The following is a 25,676-nucleotide window of genomic DNA, read 5'->3' as shown; positions in this document are numbered from 1 at the left end:
CAACAAATACATGGTCGCGTCGTTGGCCGGGCGGATCGCTCACTCCGCTACTTGCATGTATGCGCAGGAGACGTGGGCGCTGCGTAGCTGTAGGGCTACAAAGCCGTGGACGCGACCATGTATTTGTTGAGTAGAGTTGGTGCTCTGGGAATAGTAACGGGGCTGTGAAGCCGGGTTAAACTCCAGTATACTGTGTGCTCCTCCTTCTTCTACCTCCAGCTACGAGAGAGAGAGAGAGAGAGAGAGAGAGAGAGAAAGAGCTGCAACAACAATTGGTATCAGAGCGACCGGGTTCGAGGGGCGGCCGTGGCGTGCGGCGGCGTTCGCGGTGCGCGCGGTGCGCGGCGGACATGAAGGACTTGGCAACGGCGCGTGGCGTCAGCAACGCGCAGCGAGTCCACGGCAGTGGGCGCGTGATGCCGGGCACGCGGCGAGCGCGTGGCGTCGGCAACGCGCGGCGAGTCCACGGCGGTGTGGCGTGATGCCGTGCGCGCGACGAGCAGCGGCGGTCGCAGAGACGAGGAGGTCGCAGAGGACCTGCGTGGTGTCGCAGAGGCCGCGGTGGCTCGGCGCGACGACTGTGAAGGCGCTGCGCTGCGGTTGAGGCCGCAGCGGTGCAGGGCAATAAGCCGTGGCGGCGAGCTCGTCGGGCGCGTCGGTGACGCGCGGGACGGGTGGAACGTGCGGGATGCAGCAGCGTGGCGCGTGTGTGTGGGCGGTGTGTGGCCGCATCAGGTTCGTAGGTGCATGTGTGTGCATGAGTCTGTGTGCGTGTGTGTTGGAGTTAGTTAGCTTGACATGCATGTAGCGTGGAGGAGCTGTGCATGCACCATGCAGTAGAAAGGCTGTTACGATCAGATGGATCGAGTGCGTTGTGTGCGCGTCGTTGGCCGGGCGGATCGCTCGCTCCGCTACTTGCATGTATGCACAGGGAGACGTGGGCGCTGCGTAGCTGTAGGGCTACAAAGCCGTGGACGCGACCATGTATTTGTTGAGTAGAGTTGGTGCTCTGGAAATAGTAACGGGGCTGTGAAGCCGGGTGAAACTTCAGTATAATGTGTGCTCCTCCTTCTTCTACCTCCAGCTACGAGAGAGAGAGAGAAAGAGCTGCAACAACAATTGGCATCAGAGTGACCGGGTTCGAGGGGCGGCCGTGGCGCGCGCGGTGCGCGGCGGACATGAAGGTCTTGGCAACGGCGCGTGGCGAGCGCGTGGCGTCGGCAACGCGCGGCGAGTCCACGGCAGTGGGGCGTGATGCCGGGCACGCGGCGAGCGCGTGGCGTCGGCAACGCGCGGCGAGTCCACGGCGGTGTGGCGTGATGCCGTGCGCGCGACGAGCAGCGGCGGTCGCAGAGACGAGGAGGTCGCGGAGGACCTGCGTGGTGTCGCAGAGGCCGCGGCGGCTCGGCGCGACGACTGTGGAGGCGCTGCGCTGCGGTTGAGGCCGCAGCGGTGCAGGGCAATAAGCCGTGGTGGCGAGCCGGGCGCGACCGGTGCGTGTTATGGGTGCGCACTGGACGCGTCGGGCGCGTCGGGACTGCGGGCGCGCATACGGGCATGCGGATCACCGGGGGAGAACGCGTCCAGCAGAGCGCAGGGCGGCCGCGTCGATCACGTCAGTGCGTGATCGTGTGCGCGAGCTGGGGTGTGCAGGACATGGCGTCATGGAGGCAGCGTCAAGCGTCGAGGAGGCCGTAGGAGCGGCCATTGCGACATCGACGACGATGGACTCACCTGCTGTAGGCCGTGGCTTAGGGTGTGTGTGTGTTGGAATAAGCCACGGTGTGTGCGGTTGGGCTCGTCGGGCGCGACGGATACGCGCGGGACGGGCGCGACGCACTGGTGCCGTCGGGCTCGTCGGCCGCGTCGGTGACGCGCGGGACGGGCGGAACGTGCGGGATGCAGCAGCGTGGTGCGTGTGTGTGGGCGGTGTGTGGCCGCATCAGGTTCGTAGGTGCGTGTGTGTGCACGAGTCCGTGTGCGTGTGTGTTGGAGTTAGTTAGCTTGCCACGCTGCTGCATCCCGCACGTTCCGCCCGTCCCGCGCCGACGCGCCCGACGAGTCCGACGGCACCAGTGCGTCCCGCCCGTCCCGCGCGTATCCGTCGCGCCCGACGAGCCCGATCGCACACACCGTGGCTTATTCCAACACACTGGTTAAGCTGGGAGACTCTGACGAAGCCAAAAGCAATGGGAGGATTGGGATTTCGGGACATGCACAATTTTAACATCACCATGTTGTCCTGACAAGGGTGGCGCCTGCTTCAAAACCCCAACAGCCTCTGTTGTAGAATTTTGAAAGCTCGCTACTTCCCGCACTGTAGTATCCTGGAGGCGGTGCCGAGAGACGGGATATCTTACACCTGGAGAAGCATATTGAAGGGCCTCGATCTAGTTAAACAGGGTTACATCTGGAGGATCGAGGATGGCTCAACGATGAAGATATGGACTGATCCATGGATTTCTAGAGCTTGGTCGAGGCAAGTCATCACCCCACGTGGACAGAGCCTGCTCACACAGGTCAGCGAGCTCATCAGCCCGGTCACGGGTACCTGGGATGAGGAACTTGTCAATGCATCGTTCTGGCCGGACGACGCTCGCCATATCCTACAGATCCCGCTTCGAGAAGGTGTTGACGATTTCATGGCTTGGCACTTTGACAGCAAGGGCCAACATTCAGTCCGGAATGCCTATAAGCTGCAGGTCCAACTCGAGAAACAAGATCACGGCGATGGCGCAGGCAACAGCGCCACGACGGCTGGCAACCTGGACCGATGTGATGATATATCCTGGAAGAGGATTTGGAAACTTCCAACTCCGCGCAAAATTCAAATGTTCACATGGAGGATCAAACATGAGTCTCTTGCGCTGCGGACAAATCTTGCCTGGAGGGGAGTTAAACTTGAATCCACGAAGTGCCTCTTGTGTGGCCTTGCAGATGAGGATGGCGCACATCTCTTCGTCAAATGCAAAGAGGTTAAGATAGCCTGGCGAGCCATGAGTTTGGAAGCGACGAGTGGAGTTTGAACAATTCACATCAGTGCATGTAATGCAGGACTTCCTGTGGACGTTAGATGAAAAGAAAAGAGTACAGATTCTCACATTCTGGTGGCATTGGTGGAACCACAGGAACAAGGTTAGAGAGGGCGAGCTACCAGTCCCTGTGTCTGAGGTGGTTCGGCGTGTGTTCAGTAACACACAGGAGTATATGCAGCTTTTTGGTGCAAAGGCCAAACACAAACCAGACTGCAGATGGCAACCCCCGGAGAAGGACAGGGTCAAAATCAATTTGGATGGAGCCTTCACCCCGGGCGAGTCCTTTGTAACATGGGGCGTAGTGATACAGGATGATGCTGGGGAGGTCATGCTGGCCCGTGCGGGACGGAAGGAACATGTTGCCAACCCTTTTGCTGCGGAAACTACTGCCATGTCTGAGGCCGTCTTAATGGCGGCTGAGGTTGGTGCACTCCGGGTGATCTTCGAAACAGACTCAAAGCTCCTGTCCGAAGCTCTTGACTTCACCAAGGTGGATTCATCTCCTTATGCGGCCATCATTGAGGACACTAAATTCCAACTCAAGATGTGGTTTTCTCAACACTCCATCAGTGTTTGTCGTCGTAGTGCGAACTCTGTAGCACACGAATTAGCTAAAGTTGGTCGTAGTTGTTTGCCAAATGACAGCGCTAGCTGGGACTCTATTGTACCGCCCTCAGTGACTGTTTGTGTTTCGGGCGACTTGCCCGTACACCGTTAATTTATAAAGCTTTGCTTTACCCTAAAAAAAACAAGTGTACCCCAGTGAGAGTTAACGGGCACAGTGCACTGTATACACGTAAACATCATTTCCCTGACGACCAAAACCCGTACCTTGATGAGAATCCTGTGGACGTCGTCACCCACCACCTCGCACTCCGGCACGACCGCGGGGCGGCCGGCGTCGTCCACCCCCTCACGCAGTACCACCTCCCGGCGGCGCGGCTCGGCGAACGACAGGCTGGGCCCGGCCGCCGCGCGCGCGGCCTCCGACGCGTCGAACCGGAACACCCCCTCCTCCAGTATCGGCACCCACACCATCGCCGCCGCCATATCGACCCGCGCTGGAGCTAGCTAGCGCCAGCAAGACAAGGATCGGGCGAGCCGGCGAGGCGAGGAGCTCTCAGCTGGGGCGCGCGCCCCTTGTAGTACAGAGAGCCGCTTCGCTTTGCTTGCGTGGATTCGGGTTTGTTTAATGGGACTCGGTGGACTTGCCCCGCTCGCTTGCGTGGATTCGCGTCGACTCGAGTTCGAGTGGAGCAGGTAGCGGCAACGGTACGACGTCAGCCGCAGACATCGTTGCTGACGACTGAGCAGACGCCCCAGGCAGCGATAAACTGCTGGGAAATATTATCTCGTCCGCCATCTTCTGTAAATAAAGGATTATCTCGGCCACCATCGATCATACAATCAGTCACGTCCGACGGCGAGCTCCACCGTCAGTGCCTCGGTTGGAGCACGTAGGCATGGACAGCCGGAGATATATATGAGGCAGATCTTCTACAACCGAACCCCTCTTACCCTTCTACCAAACGTCTGAGCGGACAGCCCGAAAAATCGCAACCCAACTGCTCTACTCCCCATCCTCTCCCCTCGCCGCCTTCCGTCGCCACCATGTCCGGCTTCGGTAGCGGCTCCTCCTTTGAAGCCGACCCATTGATTGGGACGCCCCCATAGCGGAGTCGAACAAGGAGCTCGCCCTCCAGGGCAGACCAATTTTTTTAGAGGGGGCTAAAAAATGCATGGAGTTATTTATGAATCAATAAGGCAACAATATCGATGTAAACTAAAATGTGGGCATAATCACTTCATTCTTCACATGGTGACCAAATTCGTTGAAACGTAACAAAAAATAACCATTTGAGATAAAATGAACTACTTCATCCGAGGTTGCAAAACAGAATATTCAGGCCTCTTTTGGTTCGAAAGATATAATACCATAGGAATAGAAAAAATATAGGAAGTGATATGACATCTATCTCAAATCCCTTAGAGAAAGAGGTGCCATTTGGTTCATAGGATAGAATTTTTCCTTTGGATCAAGGCTAATGGTTTTTTTTCTTTTGAAAATTGAAATACAATGGATTGGTTCCTATCCCATACATGAATAAGATTCTATTCCTACAAACCAAAGGGCTTCAAAAAAATAATTCTCCACAAAGATCCTATCCTTTAGAGTTCCTACAAACCAAAGGAGGTCTGATCATTTTTATAGCAATCTAACCTACAACCAGCAACATCAACCAAAAGAGCATGATTAAATTGAGGATGAATGAAAACATTAACGAAGGCCGGTATTAAAAAACAAAAGGAGCTTAGCTATGCCATTACCTTTGGTTTCATGCTGTTTGGGATTGTAATCTACAATCCTCTTCCTTTTAGATTGGTCCTTGGAAAGCTTGTTCAAATCAACTAGTTCGGGCATCTTAGAAGTTGTTGATTTTTTTTAAAAGAAAAATCTCCATAGGTCTTCCTGAAACTTTAAGTGCCAAAAACTCAAAGTTAAATGATTTCTCGAATTACCATACATCGTACATGAAGATGAAATGTGCTATGAACTAAGAAGTAGTAATAGATAAAACAACTAAATTGGAGTTTTTTTAGCCCGGATTAGCCATTAGTTGTAAGAAGAAATATGCACAGTAAGAAATACTACTATAAGTCATAAAAAATTGCTTGAACCAGTCTAATCACATAGATTGATAAACTACACGGATAAGTTGATGAGACTAAGATATAGAAGCAAACAAACAAAAACGTTTGAAGAAAAAATATCAAGAGATGACTGAGAGCAACTCTAGCCGATCCCCTGAAAAATAGAGGAGTATCCGGCCGAGTAAAGCTTAGCGGAGTATTTTTACTGTACTAAATTTTGGCAGGACCTAACCAACCCCCTAAACTTAAAGGAATAAAAGTTATAGTTGGCTTATGCATTTTGTTGAACACTTGGTATGCGTCTTCCAGCGATGCTAGCCTAGCGAGCAGCCTTCGGTGGTTGTACAAATCACTGCAAACAAGTAGTAACAAAAGCAAGACGGCATCAACGACGACGACAACAAGCAGAAGATCCTAGTCCTAGCTGGTGTGGTTTCTCAAGGTGGACGCGGGGGGAGGGGGCTTCAATCAACTCCCGCAACCATCTATTATTTTTACATTTGTATGTATAGAGAATAGATGTATATATATAGATGTACATATGATGCATGATTTGTTATTGATTGATTGGTTCTTTTACTTTTGTAGTGAGCAATTGCATGAGAATGCCGTCGCTTTCATGGAAAAATTGGATGTAAGCCACACACTCGGTCTCGGCGATATTGCCATGTCAATGCCAGATATGCAAACAAGAAATGCCGAGGTGGTGGATGAGGTCGAGGAGAATCAAGGAAACAAGAAGAGGAGTAGGTCATGCAACTACAAGGCCAAGGAAAACAAATTTTTTTAAACCATAAGGAAGACAAATGTTTGTGTGAAGCTTGGGTCGACCTCGATGCCATCATCGGTGCAAACAAAACAAAGGAGAAATTTTAGCAAAGCACCGAGAAGCACTGCAATAGCAATGTAACCAGTCCCTCCAACCGCAGAACCAGATCTCTCGGTCATCGTTGCACTTTAATCCAAGACCAATGCAACCAGACCAATGCAAACAGTGGACCGGATGTGTTTTGCAAGTCAAACCTTGCGCCATCAAATGGACTGGCCATCAAGGAGTACGAGCCCGTCATGCAAGCTCTCCTCTCTACAAAGAAAGGAACAAGAGAAATGGCTCCAACCCGCTTACTTTGCATCATTGCTACTCGGAGTTTGATGGACATGAGAAGTGGACAAGAAAAACTTTGAAACCACACCAAAGAGGCAAATGCTCAACACCAATAAGCCACCACTTAAGACAACAAACTAACTGGGCTTGCCTTAGTCCTTAGAGGAGCGTCCGGATCTCTTCAGCTTTGACGATGTACCGCGGGAGCCTGACGACTATGGGTTATGCTCGCACTTGAGCTGCGCTGCGAAGTAGTCGAGCTGCACGTAGTATTGGAACACGTTCACGTAGTCGTTGGCGGCGTTGTCGTCCTGCACTTGCGCGACTCGCCCGATCCTTCATGGTGACGTACATCTTTGTCGACATCGATCGATCCCTACAGGTTGAACTGAACGCAACAGACTCGTCTGTTTTTCTTTTTGGGGGGTGGGGGGCGTGTGGTGTGGTGGCTTCATTCATGGTCGGCACGATCAGGTCACACACACTCAGCTAGGGAAACGAACAGCGAAAAAAAGGAGTCGTAATACTGGGCCGTGGAACTATAGGCTGCCGACTGCCGTGGTGTTCTTACCGGGCCTGCTGAAGCCCAAACGAACGAGAGGCGCATAGGCTGGCTTGGCTGGTTGCTCGAGCGCCACAGAGACTCTCTGTTCTTTGGTTCTGGTTTAGTACCACCTCGCTGGCGGAGAGCGGAGACATGGTGGACAGAGCTATAAGAGGAGGGGAGGGCATCGTTGCAAATCATACCTTTCTTGGCCTTTTGGCTAAGATCAAGTGTAGTAATCTTTTCTTATCAGTTTAATATCTGCTATGTGGGCCATGTGCCTATAATAATATTAAATTTATTTTTTATGGAGGAAGGTTCACCACAATGGCTTACCATTGGGGCTCTCGGGTGTCGCATGGGCGTTGCACTACAGCCCAAGCAGGCGCACCCCAACCAATACTATTTGAAAACTTTTTGAATCCTTTTAAAAAGACTTCTGAAATTATATTGAATACCTGATGAAAAGCAAAATGTGGTGAAACTAATGAGCTAAAGATAGGCCTCTTGCACCCGGGCGATTAGCACACAGCAAACTTAGGCAATTTTGTATTTTGTGACGTGCAAAATTGTTAATAACTGTAGAGTGTAGATAATTCCAGAGGATGCCGTGGGTCGGTCGGCATCACCAGCCAAGCCTGACACTCTCTCACAACTGAAGTGATCTTTAGGGCTGTCTACTGGAACCAGAGGTACTCCCTCTGTATCACAATGGGCTTGGCAAAGGACTTGGGTTCAAAAAGACAACACTGAGAGCACAAAGGATGCTGCAATGCAGATTGGGCAAGAAGTGTGGTGACAAAAGATCTTCCTCAGGATACTAACATCTCTGTGGAAAATATCTTGTGACACGGAGTTTTGTAGGTTGCAGCTCGGTCTACTACTACGCAGAGTATAGAGCAATGTCATTGAGGTTGTGTGAAAAATGGTCTGTCAAAAGGCTCACCTGTCAGTTTTGAGAATCAGGATCATTTTTTGAACTTTTGAACAAATTTTGAAATTGCATTTTGATTTGAAACTGTGGTCAATTTTGAAAAAGGAAACATTTTTTTAAACTCCAAGCAAATTTGTTAAAACAACAAACATTTTTTTACTTTTTGAACAAAATTTTAAAACAGGAAGAAATTGCCAAATTTCAAAGAAGAATGTTGAAATTTCTACAAACATTTTTTTAGAAAAAGGGAAATAAATTTAAGAAAGGAAAAAACAAAAATGAAAATGAAAAGAAAAGAAGAAAAATAAAAAAGGAAAAAGAAGAAAAATTAAAAATTAAATTTAAAACTGAAAGAAAAATCAATAAAAAAGGGTTCAGGAAGCTTCTTTTTTTTCAGAAGGTTCCCAATACCGGCCAGGAATTTTTTTCCCAAAACTGTCGTCCATTGCAAGTTATTTATTCACTAAATGAGCCGGCCCAATGAAATCCAATCGGTCGCTAGGCTCTGTTGGAAACAACGTAATAGTGGGCCGTGGAAGCATTGCTGCCGTGGTGTATTCTTACCGGGCCTGATGTCCAAACGAACGGGAGGCGCAAAGACTGTTTGCCCGAGTGCAGCAGGGACTCTCTTCGTTCTTTCCTTTAGTACCACCTCGCTGGTGGAGAGCAGGGAGGTGGTCGAGGAAGCTATAAGAAGAGGGGCAACACATCATTGCAAATCATACCTTTCTCGGTCTTTTGACTAAAATTAAGTGTAATATCTGTTCTTATCAGTTTAATATTTAATATGTGGGCCATGTGCCCAAAACGATATTAACTTTATTTTTTGTGGGGGAGGGTCCACCACAGTGGCTTGCCATTGGGGCCCTTGGGTGTTGCTTGGGTGTTGCACTACAGCCTAGGCAGGTGCACCCCACATTGGGGCCCTCGGGTGTCGTCATCATCAGCCTGACAAAAATCCGAGCAATTTCGCCGTCCATCTCGCTGTAGCCGAACAATCCATCTTATGGCACGCTGATCAAGACGGAACCACATAAAGGGCCATGGCACCCCACTGCCGCCCCTCTCCAGATCTATGGCACCACAGTCCAAATTCGACTACATCCATCCTACCCACACAACACCTCATTTGAACCGGGCCTAGCCCGAGCCGGCAGTAGACAACCGCGAGCTCCGAAGAGGACGACCACGCAGCGAAAGGAGGGCGATGCATCACTGTAACACCCTGGATGTAACTTTCCCAATTTGTACTCCAACTCTTGCCGTTTCGGCGTTAAGTTATTTTATTTTCTCGGGTTCGGGTCTTTGTCTCCGTGTGTTGTTATCGTTGTCATGCATCTCATATGATGTCATCATGTGCATTGCATTTGCATACGTGTTCATCTCATGCATTCGAGCATTTTCCCCGTTGTCCATTTTGCATTCCGGCGCTTCGTTCTCCTCCGGTGATCATTTCTACCTTTCTTTCGTGTGTGGGGATTAAACATTTCCGGATTGGACCGAGACTTGCCAAGCGGCCTTGGCTTACTACCGGTAGACCGCCTGTCAAGTTTCGTATCATTTGGACTTCGTTTGATACTCCAACGGTTAACCGAGGAACCGAAAAGGCCTCGTGTGTGTTGCAGCCCAACACCCCTCCATTTTGGCCAAAACCCACCTAAGCCTTCTCCATCATCTAGAGCGTTCGATCACGATCGTGTGGCCGAAAACCGCACCTCATTTGGACTCTCCTAACTTCCTCTATGCCTATAAATAGGTCCTCCTCGAAAATCTCGGATCCCCCTCCCCGAAACCCTAAAAAAATCGTCTCCGCGCGGCCGGACATTGTCCGCCCCGCGCCGGACGTCGCCGCCGCCCCAACCGGGAGCCGCCACGTGGCAGCGCCCCACTTCGCCGCGCCACCACCCGCGCGGGCCCGCCAGGCCCAGCGCCGGCCCCCGCGGCCCGTAGCAGCCGCCGCCGCCTCCTTCGCTCCCCGCCGCCGGCGCCTCGCCGGCCGCCGCCGTCGCCGGACCGAGCCGCCCAGCCACCTGGTCATCGCCGCCCCGCCGCCTCCGCGCCGGCCGCCGCGGCCCGCCTCGCCGCCCGGTGCTCGCGCGCCACCGCCCTGCGTGGCTCCGGCCGCCGCCCCGCTCGCCTCGCTCGCCGGCCGTCTCCACCACCACCTCCGATCACCTCCCTGGCGAACTCCGGCGAGATTCCGGCCGGATCCGGATCGGGACCAGATCCATCGGCCCCCGATCCAAACGCCCTCGCCCGTCCCCGTCCCCGCACCGCTCCGTCCCGATCCGCGAGATCCACTTTTTCCGGAGGTTGATTTTTCTACCAAGTCCTCGGAATTTTCAGATCCATGTGCCCATGTTCATAGCCTCGTAACTTTGCACCCGTAGCTCCGATTCATGCATATAGCATATCAAAATGTTCATCTCAGAGAGTACATCATTTCATTCCATTGCATAATTTTCATTTGAGTTCATCTTGATGCCCGAAATGCTGTTAGAAGAGGGCTACTTGAGATAATTGTCAGATCTGCTGCTCCGTTTAGGTTTTTGTCATTTTTGCCATGATTATTGTGTGCATGCTATGCCCATGAGTTCTACATATGTTTTGTTAAGGGTTTTGCCATCTTTCCAGAGGTGCAACCCATGTATTTTTGTGATGTTTGTGGTGACTAGCACAAGCTTGCAAAGTGGTGCACTTGTTAATTCTATTTTCAGGGACTTAGCAATTCCACCAAGTCCTTGAGCTGTTTATCTCGTATGGCCATATGTTCATGTTGTTTCCTAGTGAACCGTGCCTCTTTTGAGGATGATCAGTAAGGATGTTTTGTTAATCTTGTAGTGCTCTATCCATCAATGTCTTTGTTTGAAATTATGGAGCACCCTAGCTTGAGTCAATCGAGCTCTACTTTTTCTACTTTGTGAATCTGGGCAGATTGTCAACTTGTTTGCAATTTTGCCGATGATGTTATAGTTGATCTGTGCATGCTATGCTATTGTTCTTGCCATGTTTAGCTTGCATTTTGTGCCTTCTTGGTGGGTGTATGCTTAGTTTGTCATGACTTGCACCGTAGTGAGTGCATCGAGCTCGTAAACATGCCTACTTGATATCTGTTTTCAGCATGTTCCAGTTTTCTCTAAGTCTGAAAACTGATTATGTTTTTTGCTATGTTCAAATGCTTGTAATTGTATTTTCTGATCCCTTTTGGCTCAAGGTCACTAAGGGACTTTTGTTAAGCTCTTTGAGTAGCTCCATGCCATGCTTTACCTTGCCATGTTCAGGTCCTGTAGCATGTAGTTTTGCTGCTCCGAAGAGTGCTACCTGATCTGAAATTCCAGACAAGTGTTAATTTCACCAAGTCCGAAATCTGTTTGCCATATGCATTTTTGCCATGCTTGTTTGAACCTGTTAATGGATGAATTGGCCGTAGTTCAGTGCTAGATTTTTGTTAAGCATATTGAATTCATCACTGCCATATTTTTTGTTGTCATGTTTGGGTGCTGTAGCATATTCATCTCTTTGCATTTAGATGGCTACTTGCTGTAAATCGCAGACCGGTGTCATATTTGAATCGCTTGCCATTTTCAAACCGTAACTCCGATTCCTATGATCTTTATATCGTTTTCAAGCGATTTCATCTCATCTTTTCAGTGGCACACTTGGATTTCCAAGTTGAGGCCAGGTTCTTGCATTTCCTGTCACATCTTGCATATGCATCCCGCATCGCATCCCGCATAGCATATCATCATTGCATCATATTGTTTGAGATCTTGCACGTGGTTGATTGTGTCCTTGTTGCTTGTTTGTCTTGTTTGGGTAGAGCCGGGAGACGAGTTCGCTAACGAGGAGCCCGTTGAGTTTGCTTTCGAGGATCCAGTCAACTCTGGCAACTTTGCAGGCAAGATGATCATACCCTCGAAATCACTACTATCTTTGCTATGCTAGATTGCTCACTCTTTTGCTATGCCAATGCTTCGATGCCTACCACTTGCTTTCAAGCCTCCCAATTGCCATGTCAAACCTCTAACCCACCACGTCCTAGCAAACCGTTGATTGGCCATGTTACCGCTTTGCTCAGCCCCTCTTATAGCGTTGCTAGTTGCAGGTGAAGATTGGAGGCTGTTCCTTGTTGGAACTTTTATTTACTTGTTGGGATATCATTATATTGCCATGTTATCTTAATGCATCTATATACTTGGTAAAGGGTGGAAGGCTCGGCCTCTCGCCTAGTGTTTTGTTCCACTCTTGCCGCCCTAGTTTCCGTCATATCGGTGTTATGTTCCCGGATTTTGCGTTCCTTGCGTTGTTGGGTTATAATGGGAACCCCTTGACAGTCCGTTTTGAATAAAACTCCTCCAGCAATGCCCAACCTTGGTTTTACCATTTGCCACCTAGCCTTTTCCCTTGGGTTTCGGGACTCAAGGGTCATCTTATTTTAACCCCCCCTGGGCCAGTGCTCCTCTGAGTGTTGGTCCAACCTAGAGCACCGTGCGGGGCCATCCCTTGGCAACTTGGGTTACGTTGGCTCCCGTACGCTTAGCTTATCCGGTGTGCCTTGAGAACGAGATATGTGCAGCTCCTATCGGGATTTGTCGGCACAGCGGGGGGTGTTGCTGGACTTGTTTTACCATTGTCGGAGTTGTCTTGAAGTACCGAGATACCGAGTCTGATCGGAACGTCTTGGGAGGAGGTCTATTCCTTCGTTGACCGTGAGAGCTTGTCATGGGCTAAGTTGGGACTCCCCTGCAGGGATTTGAACTTTCGAAAGCCGTGCCCGCGGTTATGGGCAGATGGGAATTTGTTAATGTCCGGTTGTAGATAACTTGAACCTTAACTTAATTAAAATGAATCAACTGAGTGTGTTACCGTGATGGCCTCTTCTCGGTGGAGTCCGGGAAGTGGACACGGTGTTGGAGTAATGTTTGCGCAGGTTGTTCTCTAGTTTCTCGCTCGCGTTTTGCCTCCTCTTCTCGCTCTCTTTTGCGAATAAGTTAGCCACCATATTTTGCTAGTCGATTGCTGCAGCTCCACTTATATTTACCTTGCCTTACCTATAAGCTTAAATAGTCTTGATCGCGAGGGTGCGAGATTGCTGAGTCCCTGTGGCTCACAGATTACTATTACACCAGATGCAGGGCCCGATGATACCGCTCCAGGTGACGCGCTTGAGCTCAAGTGGGAGTTCGACGAAGACTCTCAACGTTACTATATTTATTTTCCTGATGATCAGTAGTGGTGCCCAGTTGGGGGTGATTGGGACCGTGTCGCATGTTGGGTTATCTTTTATTTTGGCGCCGGGCCATGAGTGTTTGGTTGATGTAATGTTATTTATGTACTTGATTGACGTGGCGAGTGTAAGCCAACTATATTATCTCCCCTTTTATTCTCATATTACATGGGATGTTGTGAAGATTGTCTAACTTGCGACATATGCTTTCAAAGCGATTATGCCTCTAAGTCGTGCCTCGACACGTGGGAGATATAGTCGCATCGAGGGTGTTACAAGTTGGTAATCAGAGCCTTCCCCGACCTTAGGAGCCCCATTGCTTGATCGTTATTAGCGGCCGAGTTGTGTCTAGAAAAATGTTTTGAGTCATTTAGGAATTATATATCGGAGAGTTTAGGAATTGTTTTTACTTCCCAGTCTCCTCATCGCTCTGGTAAGACATCCTGACATAGAGTTTTGACTCTTCTCTTCTCAAATTTCACTAATTTTTTTTTTAGGATCACGCGGGTATCTTGAAATCGTTCCGATGGTTTTATGATGAGAACATTGTCTTGGTGCCTCCTGTCAGGGGTTTTATGGAAGTGCCCCGGGGAGTTGAGCTCTGAGGTGTTGTCGTCATAATTTTATCGTTGCAGTTCTGGAATACCTGAGTTTAGTACGCCGACATCGAAAATCTCTTTTATGCAGTTCGTTGGTGAGATAACCTCGACGCCACCCAGTACTGGGGCAGGAGTTCGGGAGTACCGCCATAACTTGTATAACAGATGCTTTTCGAAGGTTGAGGTAGATGGTTTCCGAAGGTTTCTTGGTTATGTGTTGAAGGATGGATACAGCTGGATGTAGGATTTGCTAGTTTGGGTGAGATATTATGCTTCCCCTGTATCCCCAACACCTGATTGCATAACTGGAAAGGTTTGGGAGTTTCATAGGTGGGAATTCTTGTAGCTCTTGTTCTTCTTCCACGGATATTGGTTTGAGATTGGGATTTCTTACCGATTATTCGTTCCTGATCCGTACCTTGTTGATTTATTTCTCTACCTTAATTCTACGTGGCTTCTCAATTTATGGATATGTGACCATTTCAAGAGGAATGCATTCGTTCATTTTGTTCGGATGTGAAGACTATATGTTGCAATTTTCATTCCGTTGGATTCAGCTTCAATATTTGTCTGTCAATGTGCTAATGGATGTCAACCTCTTCAGGATGGCTCCTCCAACGCGCACGACTCCGAATCCTAATCCTCCACCACCACCACCTCCTCCGGAGGCATGGCAAGCTGTGATGGCCGCAACCAATGCAAACACACAGTTGATCATGCAAATTGTTCAAGAGCGCAATCAAGGCAACCAAGGGAATCAAGGCAACAATCAGAATCACTTTGCTACACTCAACCAGTTCCTTGCTAACGGGCCAAAGACTTTCAGCAATTGTGTTGAGGCAACCGATGCTGACGATTGGCTAGTGGATCTGTGCAAGCATTTCGAGTGCAGTAACGTCAGGCCTGAGGACTTTGTTAAGTTCGCTTCCTTCCAACTCAAAGATCAAGCTGCAGAATGGTTCCAGCAGTACAAGGATTCCAGATGTGGACGTGTTATCACTTGGAATGAATTCCGTCAAGATTTCCGAGCTCATCATATCCCTCAGAGCGTGGTTGAAAGCAAGCGTGAGGAATTCCGCAACCTGAAGCAAGGCTCTTTGTCTGTCTATGACTACAACAAGTTGTTCCAGAAGCTCGCCCGCTTTGCCAAGCAGGACGTCCCTGATGAGAAGAGCATGATATACCAGTTCAGGGGTGGTCTCAGAGAAGAAATTCAGCTCGCTCTTGTTCTCTTTGAGCCCTTGAGATACGATGAGTTCTACAACATGGCATTGAAGCAAGAGGCTGCTCAGTTGAGGTGTGATTCTTCCAAGAAGCGAGTCAGAGATGTTACTCCTTCTTCCTCTACTCAAGTGGCCAAGCAGCAGAAGTATTGGCTTCCTCCTCCTCTATTCCGTTAGCCGTATCAGCAGAAGAGCAAAGGTGGCAGTGGTTCTTCCCACCCACCCAACCCTGGCTTTCAGAAAAAGACTTCGTCTCAACCTCCAAGATCGAGTGCTCCGTATCACCGTCCGCTTTCAGAGGTCACGTGCAACAAGTGCCAACAGAAGGGTCACTATGCCAACAAGTGTTTCAACCAGAGGCGTCTTCCTCCTCCTCCTCCCGTCAGATCGGCAAGTACAGCTGTGGTCAAGCATAACCCCAAGCACGCCAAGGTCAATTTGCTGAATGCAGCTCAGGCAGAGGACTCATCAGATGTCATCATGGGTAACTTTCCAGTTAACTCTATTCCCGCAAAAGTTCTTTTTGACACGGGTGCATCGCATTGTTTCATGTCAAGATCATTTGTTTCCAAGCATGACTTCGTTTCACAAATGTTGGGTAAACCTATGGGAGTGGTTTCTCCGGCTAAGTCTATGAGGGCTACTTCAATAGTCCCAGATGTTTCTATCATGATGGGTGATTTCAAGTTTCTGGCTTCTCCAATGGTTCTTGGTAACTCGGATATTGATCTTATTCTCGGAATGGATTGGCTTTCTAAGCACAAGGCTCAGCTTGATTGTGCAGCCAGACAGATTCAATTGACTCATTCGTCTGAGGATGTAATTGTCTTTGCCGCGAATGACGATACTATCCGTCTGTTTTCTCTCAATGAGAAGGGTGAACTCGATGCCATCTCTCAAATTCCAGTCGTTTACGTATATCAAGACGTCTTTCTAGAAGAGCTTCCAGGAACGCCTCCGCACCGGCCAGTTGAATTCGTTATTGATCTTGAGCCTGGCACGAAACCTGTGTGCAAACGTCCTTACAAGCTCGGACCTGAAGAGTTGAAGGAGCTGAAGAAGCAACTCGATATTCAAGAGAAAATGGGTCTCATCCGGCCTAGTTCTTCTCCGTGGGGTTGTGGTGTTCTTTTTGTGAAGAAGAAGGATGGAACGGACCGACTTTGTGTTGATTACCGTCCATTGAACAAGAAGACCATCAAGAACAAATACCCACTTCCCAACATCAATGAGCTGTTCGAACAACTCAAAGGTGCCCAAGTATTCTCCAAGCTTGATCTCCGTATGGGCTATCATCAGATTCGAATCCGTGAGCAAGATATTCCCAAGACGGCTTTCAGGACAAGCTATGGTTCATATGAATACACTGTCATGTCTTTTGGTCTCGTCAACGCACCTCCGACGTTCTCTCGCATGATGAACTTCATCTTCAACGCCTATACCAATGACTTCGTTTTGGTCTATCTCGACGACATTCTGGTTTTCTCGAAGAACAAGGAAGATCATGCCAAGCACTTGCGTTTGGTTCTTGATAAGCTCAGAGAACATCAGTTCTACGCCAAGTTCTCCAAGTGTGAATTTTGGCTCGATGAGGTTCTTTACCTTGGTCATATTATCTCTGCCAAGGGCATTGCCGTGAATCCTGAGAAGGTGTCTGCAATTGTGAATTGGGAACCTCCTCAGAACGTGAAGCAACTCCGTAGCTTCCTCGGTCTCGCAAGCTATTGCCGAAGATTCGTTGAAAACTTTTCTAAGATCGCGAAGCCTCTCTCAAATCTTCTCCAGAAGCACGTCAAGTACGTTTGGTCTCCGGAGTGTGACATTGCTTTCAACACTTTGAAAGAGAAATTGATCACTGCTCCAGTTCTGACTCCGCCTGATGAATCCAAACCGTATGAGGTCTTTTGTGATGCCTCTCTCCAAGGTCTTGGCGCAGTATTGATGCAGGAGAAGAAAGTTGTTGCTTATACCTCTCGCCAGTTGAAGCCTAATGAGAAGAACTACCCCACTCATGATCTCGAGTTGGCGGCAGTTGTGCATGCTCTTTTGACTTGGAGACATCTTCTATTGGGAAGAAAAGTGGACATTTTCACTGATCACAAGAGTCTCAAGTACATCTTCACTCAGCCTAATCTCAACCTCAGGCAAACTCGATGGGTCGAAATGATTCAAGAGTATAATCCGAGTATCGAGTATACTCCAGGCAAGGCCAATGTGATTGCTGACACATTGAGCAGAAAGGCTTACTGCAACAGTCTTATTCTCAAGCCTTATCAACCCGAGCTTTGTGAAGCTTTCCGCAAACTTAACCTGCAAGTTGTTCCTCAAGGTTTCCTCGCCAACCTTCAAGTCTCCCCTACCTTGGAAGACCAGATTCGCCAAGCCCAGCTTCTTGATGCTATGGTGAAAAAGGTGAAGATTGGGATTGCCAAGAGTTAACCCAAGTACAAGTGCTACTGCCTTGATGACAAGGATACTCTCTTCTTCGAGGATCATATTGTTGTACCCAAAGGTGACCTCCGTAAAGTGATCATGAACGAGGCTCACAATTCTCTCCTCTCCATCCACCCTGGCAGCACGAAGATGTATCAGGACCTTAAGCAGGCTTACTGGTGGACTCGAATGAAGCGCGAGATTGCTCAATTCGTGAATGAATGTGATGTTTGCAGAAGAGTGAAGGCAGAACACAAAAGGCCAGCAGGTCTCCTCCAACCTCTTTCCATTCCAGAATGGAAGTTTGACCACATTGAAATGGACTTCGTGACTGGGTTTCCAAAGTCCAAGCGTGGCAATGATGCTATATTCGTTGTCATCGACAAACTCACCAAAGTGGCTCACTTTCTGCCTATCAAAGAGTCGATCACTGCAGCTCAATTGGCGGAACTCTATACCTCTTGTATTGTCTCTCTACACGGTATTCCACAAGTGATCTCTTCAGACCGTGGAAACATCTTTACCTCAAAGTTTTGGGATTCTTCTCAGAAGGCCATGGGCACCAACATCCGCTTCAGCACAGCTTTCCATCCTCAAACTAGCGGTCAAGTCGAGGGTGTCAACCAGATTCTTGAAGATATGCTCAGGGCTTGTGTGATCTCCTTCGGCATGAAGTGGGAGGATTGTCTTCCTTATGCTGAATTCTCCTACAACAACAGTTTTCAAGCAAGTTCGGGCAAGGCCCCTTTTGAAGTTCTGTATGGCAGGAAGTGCTGTACCCCTCTGAACTGGTCTGAAACCGGTGAACGTCAGCTTTTGGGTAATGACTTAATCACAGAGGCAGAGGAAATGTGCAAAGTCATTCGTGATAACCTCAAAGCAGCCCAATCCCGTCAGAAGAGCTACTATGATAGTAAGCACCGTGATTTGGCTTTCGAGATCGAAGATCATGTTTACCTCCGCGTCTCTCCTATGAAAGGTACTCGTCGCTTCGGTATCAAAGGGAAGCTTGCCCCTAGATACTTGGGACCTTTCTAGATTGTCATCAAGAGAGGCGACCTCGCCTATCAACTCGAGCTTCCTTCAAACTTTGCAAATGTTCATGACGTGTTCCATGTCTCTCAGCTCCGAAAGTGCTTCAAGACTCCTGACCACACCGTCAACTTCGAGGACATTGAGCTCCAAGAAGATCTCTCTTATCGTGAGCACCCAGTTGCTATTCTTGAAGAGACTGAACGCAAGTCTCGCAATAAGTCAATCAAATTTCTCAAAGTCAAGTGGTCACACCATTCCGACCGTGAAGCTACCTAGGAACGCGAGGATCACCTCCGTTCTAAGTACCCGATGTTCTTTCAGTCCTAGATCTCGGGACGAGATCCTTTCGTAGTGGTGGAGTGTTGTAACACCCCGGATGTAACTTTCCCAATTTGTACTCCAACTCTTGCCGTTTCGGCGTTAAGTTATTTTATTTTCTCGGGTTCGGGTCTTTGTCTCCGTGTGTTGTTATCGTTGTCATGCATCTCATATGATGTCATCATGTGCATTGCATTTGCATACGTGTTCATCTCATGCATTCGAGCATTTTCCCCGTTGTCCGTTTTGCATTCCGGCGCTTCGTTCTCCTCCGGTGATTATTTCTACCTTTTTTTCGTGTGTGGGGATTAAACATTTCCGGATTGGACCGAGACTTGCCAAGCGGCCTTGGTTTACTACCGGTAGACCGCCTGTCAAGTTCCGTATCATTTGGACTTCGTTTGATACTCCAACGGTTAACCGAGGAACCGAAAAGGCCTCGTGTGTGTTGCAGCCCAACACCCCTCCATTTTGGCCAAAACCCACCTAAGCCTTCTCCATCATCTAGAGCGTTCGATCACGTCGTGTGGCCGAAAACCGCACCTCATTTGGACTCTCCTAACTCCCTCTATGCCTATAAATAGATCCTCCTCGAAAATCTCGGATCCCCACCCCGAAACCCTAAAAAAATCGTCTCTGCGCGGCCGGACATTGTCCGCCCCGCGCCGGACGTCGCCGCCGCCCCAACCGGGAGCCGCCACGTGGCAGCGCCCCACTTCGCCGCGCCGCCACCCGCGCGGGCCCGCCAGGCCCAGCACCGGCCCCCGCGGCCCATAGCAGCCGCCGCCGCCTCCTTCGCTCCCCGCCGCCCGCGCCTCGCCGGCCGCCGCCGCCAAGCCACCGTCGCCGCCATCGCCGGACCGAGCCGCCCCGCCGCCCGGTCATCGTCGCCCCGCCGCCTCCGCGCCGGCCGCCGCAGCCCGCCTCGCCGCCCGGTGCTCGCCGCGCCGCCGCCCTGCGTGGCTCCGGCCGCCGCCCCGCTCGCCTCGCTCGCCGTCCGTCTCCACCACCATCTCCGGTCACCTCCCCGGCGAACTCCGGCGAGATTCCGACCGGATCCGGATCGGGACCAGATCCATCGGCCCCCGATCCAAACGCCCTCGCTCGTCCCCGCACCGCTCCGTCCCGATCCGCGAGATCCATTTTTCCCGGAGGTTGATTTTTCTACCAAGTCCTCGGAATTTTCAGATCCATGTGCCCATGTTCATAGCCTCGTAACTTTGCACCTGTAGCTCCGATTCATGCATATAGCACATGAAAATGTTCATCTCAGAGAGTACATCATTTCATTCCATTGCATCATTTTTATTTGAGTTCATCTTGATGCCCGAAATGCTGTTAGAAGAGGGCTACTTGAGATAATTGTCAGATCTGTTGCTCCGTTTAGGTTTTTTTCATTTTTGCCATGATTATTGTGTGCATGCTATGCCCATGAGTTCTACATATGTTTTGTTAAGGGTTTTGCCATCTTTCCAGAGGTGCAACCCATGTATTTTTGTGATGTTTGTGGTGACTAGCACAAGCTTGCAAAGTGGTGCACTTGTTAATTCTGTTTTCAGGGACTTAGCAATTCCACTAAGTCCTTGAGCTGTTTATCTCGTATGGCCATATGTTCATGTTGTTTCCTAGTGATCCGTGCCTCTTTTGAGGATGATCAGTAAGGATGTTTTGTTAATATTGTAGTGCTTTATCCATCCATGTCTTTGTTTGAAATTATGGAGCACCCTAGCTTGAGTCAATCGAGCTCTACTTTTGCTACTTTGTGAATCTGGGCAGATTGTCAACTTGTTTGCAATTTTGCCGATGATGTTATAGTTGATCTGTGCATGCTATGCTATTGTTTTTGCCATGTCTAGCTTGCATTTTGTGCCTTCTTGGTGGGTGTATGTTTAGTTTGTCATGACTTGCACCGTAGTGAGTGCATCGAGCTCGTAAACATGCCTACTTGATACTGTTTTCAGCATGTTCCAGTTTTCTCTAAGTCTGAAAACTGATTATATTTTTTGCTATGTTCAAATGCTTGTAATTGTATTTTCTGATCCCTTTTGGCTCAAGGTCACTAAGGGACTTTTGTTAAGCTCTTTGAGTAGCTCCATGCCATGCTTTACCTTGCCATGTTCAGGTCCTGTAGCATGTAGTTTTGTTTCTCCGAAGAGTGCTACCTGATCTGAAATTCCAGACAAGTGTTAATTTCACTAAGTCTGAAATCTGTTTGCCATATGCATTTTTCCATGCTTGTTTGAACCTGTTAATGGATGAATTGGCCGTAGTTCAGTGCTAGATTTTTGTTAAGCATATTGAATTCATCCCTGCCATGTTTTTTGTTGTCATGTTTGGGTGCTATAGCATGTTCATCTCTTTGCATTTAGATGGCTACTTGCTGTAAATCGCAGACCGGTGTCATATTTAAATCGCTTGCCATTTTCAAACCGTAACTCCGATTCCGATGATCTTTATATCGTTTTCAAGCGATTTCATCTCATATTTCCAGTGGCACACTTGGATTTCCAAGTTGAGGCCAGGTTCTTGCATTTCCTGTCACATCTTGCATATGCATCCCGCATCGCATCCCGCATAGCATATCATCATTGCATCATATTGTTTGAGATCTTGCACGTGGTTGATTGTGTCCTTGTTGCTTGTTTGTCTTGTTTGGGTAGAGCTGGGAGACGAGTTCGCTAACGAGGAGCCCGTTGAGTTTGCTTTCGAGGATCCAGTCAACTCTGGCAACTTTGCAGGCAAGATGATCATACCCTCGAAATCACTACTATCTTTGCTATGCTAGATTCCTCGCTCTTTTGCTATGCCAATGCTTCGATGCCTACCACTTGCTTTCAAGCCTCCCAATTGCCATGTCAAACCTCTAATCCACCATGTCCTAGCAAACCATTGATTGGCCATGTTACCGCTTTGCTCAGCCCCTCTTATAGCGTTGCTAGTTGCAGGTGAAGATTGGAGGCCGTTCCTTGTTGGAACTTTTATTTACTTGTTGGGATATCATTATATTGCCATGTTATCTTAATGCATTTATATACTTGGTAAAGGGTGGAAGGCTCGGCCTCTCGCCTAGTGTTTTGTTCCACTCTTGCCGCCCTAGTTTCCGTCATATGGGTGTTATGTTCCCGGAGTTTGCGTTCCTTGCGCTGTTGGGTTATAATGGGAACCCCTTGACAGTCCGTTTTGAATAAAACTCCTCCAGCAATGCCCAACCTTGGTTTTACCATTTGCCACCTAGCCTTTTCCTTTGGGTTTCGCGGACTCAAGGGTCATCTTATTTTAACCCCCCCCGGGGCCAGTGCTCCTCTGAGTGTTGGTCCAACCTAGAGCACCGTGCGGGGCCGTCCCTTGGCAACTTGGGTTACGTTGGCTCCCGTATGCTTAGCTTATCCGGTGTGCCTTGAGAACGAGATATGTGCAGCTCCTATCGGGATTTGTCGGCACAGCGGGGGTGTTGCTGGACTTGTTTTACCATTGTCGGAGTTGTCTTGAAGTACCGAGATACCGAGTCTGATCGGAACGTCTTGGGAGGAGGTCTATTCCTTCATTGACCGTGAGAGCTTGTCATGGGCTAAGTTGGGACTCCCCTACAGGGATTTGAACTTTCGAAAGCCGTGCCCGCGGTTATGGGCAGATGGGAATTTGTTAATGTCCGGTTGTAGATAACTTGAACCTTAACTTAATTAAAATGAATCAACTGAGTGTGTTACCGTGATGGCCTCTTCTCGGCGGAGTCCGGGAAGTGGACACGGTGTTGAAGTAATGTTTGCGCAGGTTGTTCTCTAGTTTCTCGCTCGCACTTTGCCTCCTCTTCTCGCTCTCTTTTGCGAATAAGTTAGCCACCATATTTTGCTAGTCGATTGCTGCAGCTCCACTTATATTTACCTTGCCTTACCTATAAGCTTAAATAGTCTTGATCGCGAGGGTGCGAGATTGCTGAGTCCCTGTGGCTCACAGATTACTATTACACCAGATGCAGAGCCCGATGATACCGCTCCAGGTGACGCGCTTGAGCTCAAGTGGGAGTTCGACGAAGACTCTCAACATTACTATGTTTCTTTTCCTGATGATAAGTAGTGGTGCCCAGTTGGGGGTGATTGGGACCGTGCCACATGTTGGGTTATCTTTTATTTTGGCGCCGTAGTCGGGCCATGAGTGTTTGGTTGATGTAATGTTATTTATGTACTTGATTGACATGGCGAGTGTAAGCCAACTATATTATCTCCCCTTTTATTCTCATATTACATGGGATGTTGTGAAGATTGTCTAACTTGCGACATATGCTTTCAATGCAATTATGCCTCTAAGTCGTGCCTCGACACGTGGGAGATATAGTCGCATCGAGGGTGTTACAACCACCACACGCGCCTCGAAGAAGTCACCACGGCTGGACAGCCCCGCGAAGACGCGCAACATGCATCCTTGCGTGTCTCGTAAGCCGGCGCGCTACAGGCTGCAGATCCGGAGCAGCCCACCAGGACGGATCCGGGAGGGTATCCGCCAAGAACCATGCGGGAAAGACAAGACGGTTTGATCCGTGCGAGGGAGACATGTTCATGTGGTTCTCTTTGATGGATTCGATGAACTTTTTTTATGCTTGTAGTTGAATTACGATGTGGTCCATTTGAATTGTATATGTTTGTTTTTAAATATGGTGAATTTGTTTCAATTGTTCTAGCAAATGTTTTGAAAAATGGCAAAAAAAAATTGGAATAGGGGATCTGCTTTAGGGAAATGAGATAGGAAGAAGGTTTTGGACTTTTAGGATAGAGATTTGCTAAAAGATGACCTGAACAAATATACTGCCTCTTCACATTTATCACACGTCAAGTAGTTCTCTAAATAAGAAGCCATTCTCAAAGTAGATTTTATGAATCTTTTTTTAGTTGTAGATTTTCTAAATATAATGTTTGCAAGGATTATGTCATCACTGAGTTATGGCACCTATGGTCTTCATAAGTTTAATGAAACCCCTACTTCAAACATGATGATGGTGATTTTTCTTGTCTTCTCGTTGCCATGCCCTCGCCGCCATATCTAGGCCCGGTGATAGCCATGGGCCTGCCTTAGAGGAGCACACAGATCCCTTCGGTGCCGCCAGGGTGCCGCCGACGTACCACGGGAGCATGGCGGCTATGGGTTCTGCTCGTTCTTGAGGTGCCCCGTGAATTAGTCGAGTGCGTGCATGCAGTGTTGGAACACGACACAATTTTTGAAACCGTGAACATTTTTTCAAATTCCCGAACATTTTTTAAATTTGTAAACAATTTTTAAAAAACAAATTTTTTTGGAAATTCTGAACAAATTGTTGCATCCCGAACATTTCTTTAATTGCTGAACATTTTTTGAATTGTTGAGCAAATTTTGGAAAGTAGATCATTTTTTTTGAATTCTCAAACTCTTTTTGAATTTATGAACAATTTTTGAAAATCGGGATCAATTTTTAAATTTTCTAACAAATTATGAAATTGCGATTTTTTTAAAATTGTGAACAGTTTTTTAAAAGGAAACATTTTTCGAATACGACAAACATTTTTTGAATTTCTGAACAAAATTTGAAAATTGTAAGAAATTTAGAAATTCCAAACACATTTTTTAGAAAAAAGAAACATAAATTCGTCAAAGTAAAGAGAAAATGAAAATAAAAGAAAAAAGAAAGAGGAAAAAGAGTAAAGGTAAAAAAGGAAGAAATTAATTTAAAAACTAAAATAAAACCAGTAAAAAAGGGTTCAGGAACCTTCTGGAAGGTTGCCAAAACCGGACAGGAAAAAGGTCGCCAAAACTGGCGTCCAGTGCACGTTCTTTATTCACTAAATGGGCTGGCCCAACGGCAATCTGCCACGGGATGTTTAATACTGGGCCGTAGAAGCATTGCTGCCGTGGTGTTCTTACCGGGCCAGATGAAGCCCAAACGAACGAGGGGCGCATAGGGCCGTTTGCCCGAGTGCAGCATGGACTTTCTCCGTTCGTTCTTTGGTTTAGTACCACCTCGCTGGTCGAGAGCGGAGAGACGGTGGACAAAGCTATAAGAGGAGGGGGAGATGGACAGTACAACTCATACCTTTCTCGGCCTTTTGGCTAAGATCAAGTGTAGTATCTGTTCTTATCAGTTTAATATCTGATATGTGGGCCATGTGCCCACAATGATATTAAATTTATTTTTTGTGGGGGAGGGTCCACCACAGTGGCTTGCCATTGGGGCCCTTGGGTGTCGCCTGGGCGTTGCACTACAGCCCAGGCAGGCGCATCCCAACCAAAACTAATTTGAAAGTTCCAATTTCCCTAAAAACGTCTTCTTGCTGTACCAAACCAACGTACGATGCAAAGGTAAGAAAGTGCGCCCATAGCCCTGAACTCGGAACAATCCAAGGAATACAGACACGCTAACCTTATTTGAACCTATAATGATTTCCCTTCCAGCACCAAGTCCACCCTGGCTTTTGATTAGCAAGCAAGTTCAGTTGCATAACCCAAACAGTGGTCGGTTTAATTTTCCGGAGCAGCGTGACTGCAGAAGAAATTCTAGAGGATGCAGTAGGCCGACATCACCGGCCGATCTTAGACATATAGTGTC

The 25,676-nt window shown here is 48.5% G+C and overlaps 1 protein-coding gene and 3 non-coding genes across 5 annotated transcripts in view; 3 read left to right on the top strand and 1 right to left on the bottom strand.

Moving 5' to 3' along the window:
- LOC125532146 (uncharacterized) overlaps nucleotides 1-4,203 on the bottom strand; it is a 32,626-nt gene extending 28,423 nt beyond the window's left edge. For both annotated transcript variants that reach the window (XM_087536972.1, XM_087536973.1), the window contains exon 1: nucleotides 3,867-4,203. In XM_087536972.1, the coding sequence (XP_087393098.1) occupies nucleotides 3,867-4,085 (219 nt within the window). In that variant the 5' untranslated portion in view covers nucleotides 4,086-4,203. The remainder of the gene's footprint in view (nucleotides 1-3,866) is intronic.
- Nucleotides 4,204-7,535: 3,332 nt separating this feature from the next.
- Nucleotides 7,536-7,732, top strand: LOC147958323 (U2 spliceosomal RNA). The gene has a single exon (XR_015612452.1). It is a non-coding gene; the product is annotated as a U2 spliceosomal RNA (small nuclear RNA).
- A 1,259-nt stretch (nucleotides 7,733-8,991) lies between these two features.
- On the top strand, nucleotides 8,992-9,187 carry LOC147958322 (U2 spliceosomal RNA). Its single transcript, XR_015612454.1, has one exon. It is a non-coding gene; the product is annotated as a U2 spliceosomal RNA (small nuclear RNA).
- A 15,972-nt stretch (nucleotides 9,188-25,159) lies between these two features.
- LOC125526228 (U2 spliceosomal RNA) lies at nucleotides 25,160-25,355 on the top strand. Its single transcript, XR_007291637.2, has one exon. It is a non-coding gene; the product is annotated as a U2 spliceosomal RNA (small nuclear RNA).
- The last annotated feature ends 321 nt before the right edge of the window (nucleotides 25,356-25,676 follow it).

Source organism: Triticum urartu, chromosome 7A, assembly GCF_056163025.1.
Source record: "Triticum urartu cultivar PI428250 chromosome 7A, HENAU_Tu73, whole genome shotgun sequence".
Lineage (NCBI taxonomy): Eukaryota > Viridiplantae > Streptophyta > Magnoliopsida > Poales > Poaceae > Triticum > Triticum urartu.
The sequence above is the reverse complement of the archived record's forward strand: the minus strand, read 5'-3'. Positions and strand labels throughout refer to the sequence as shown.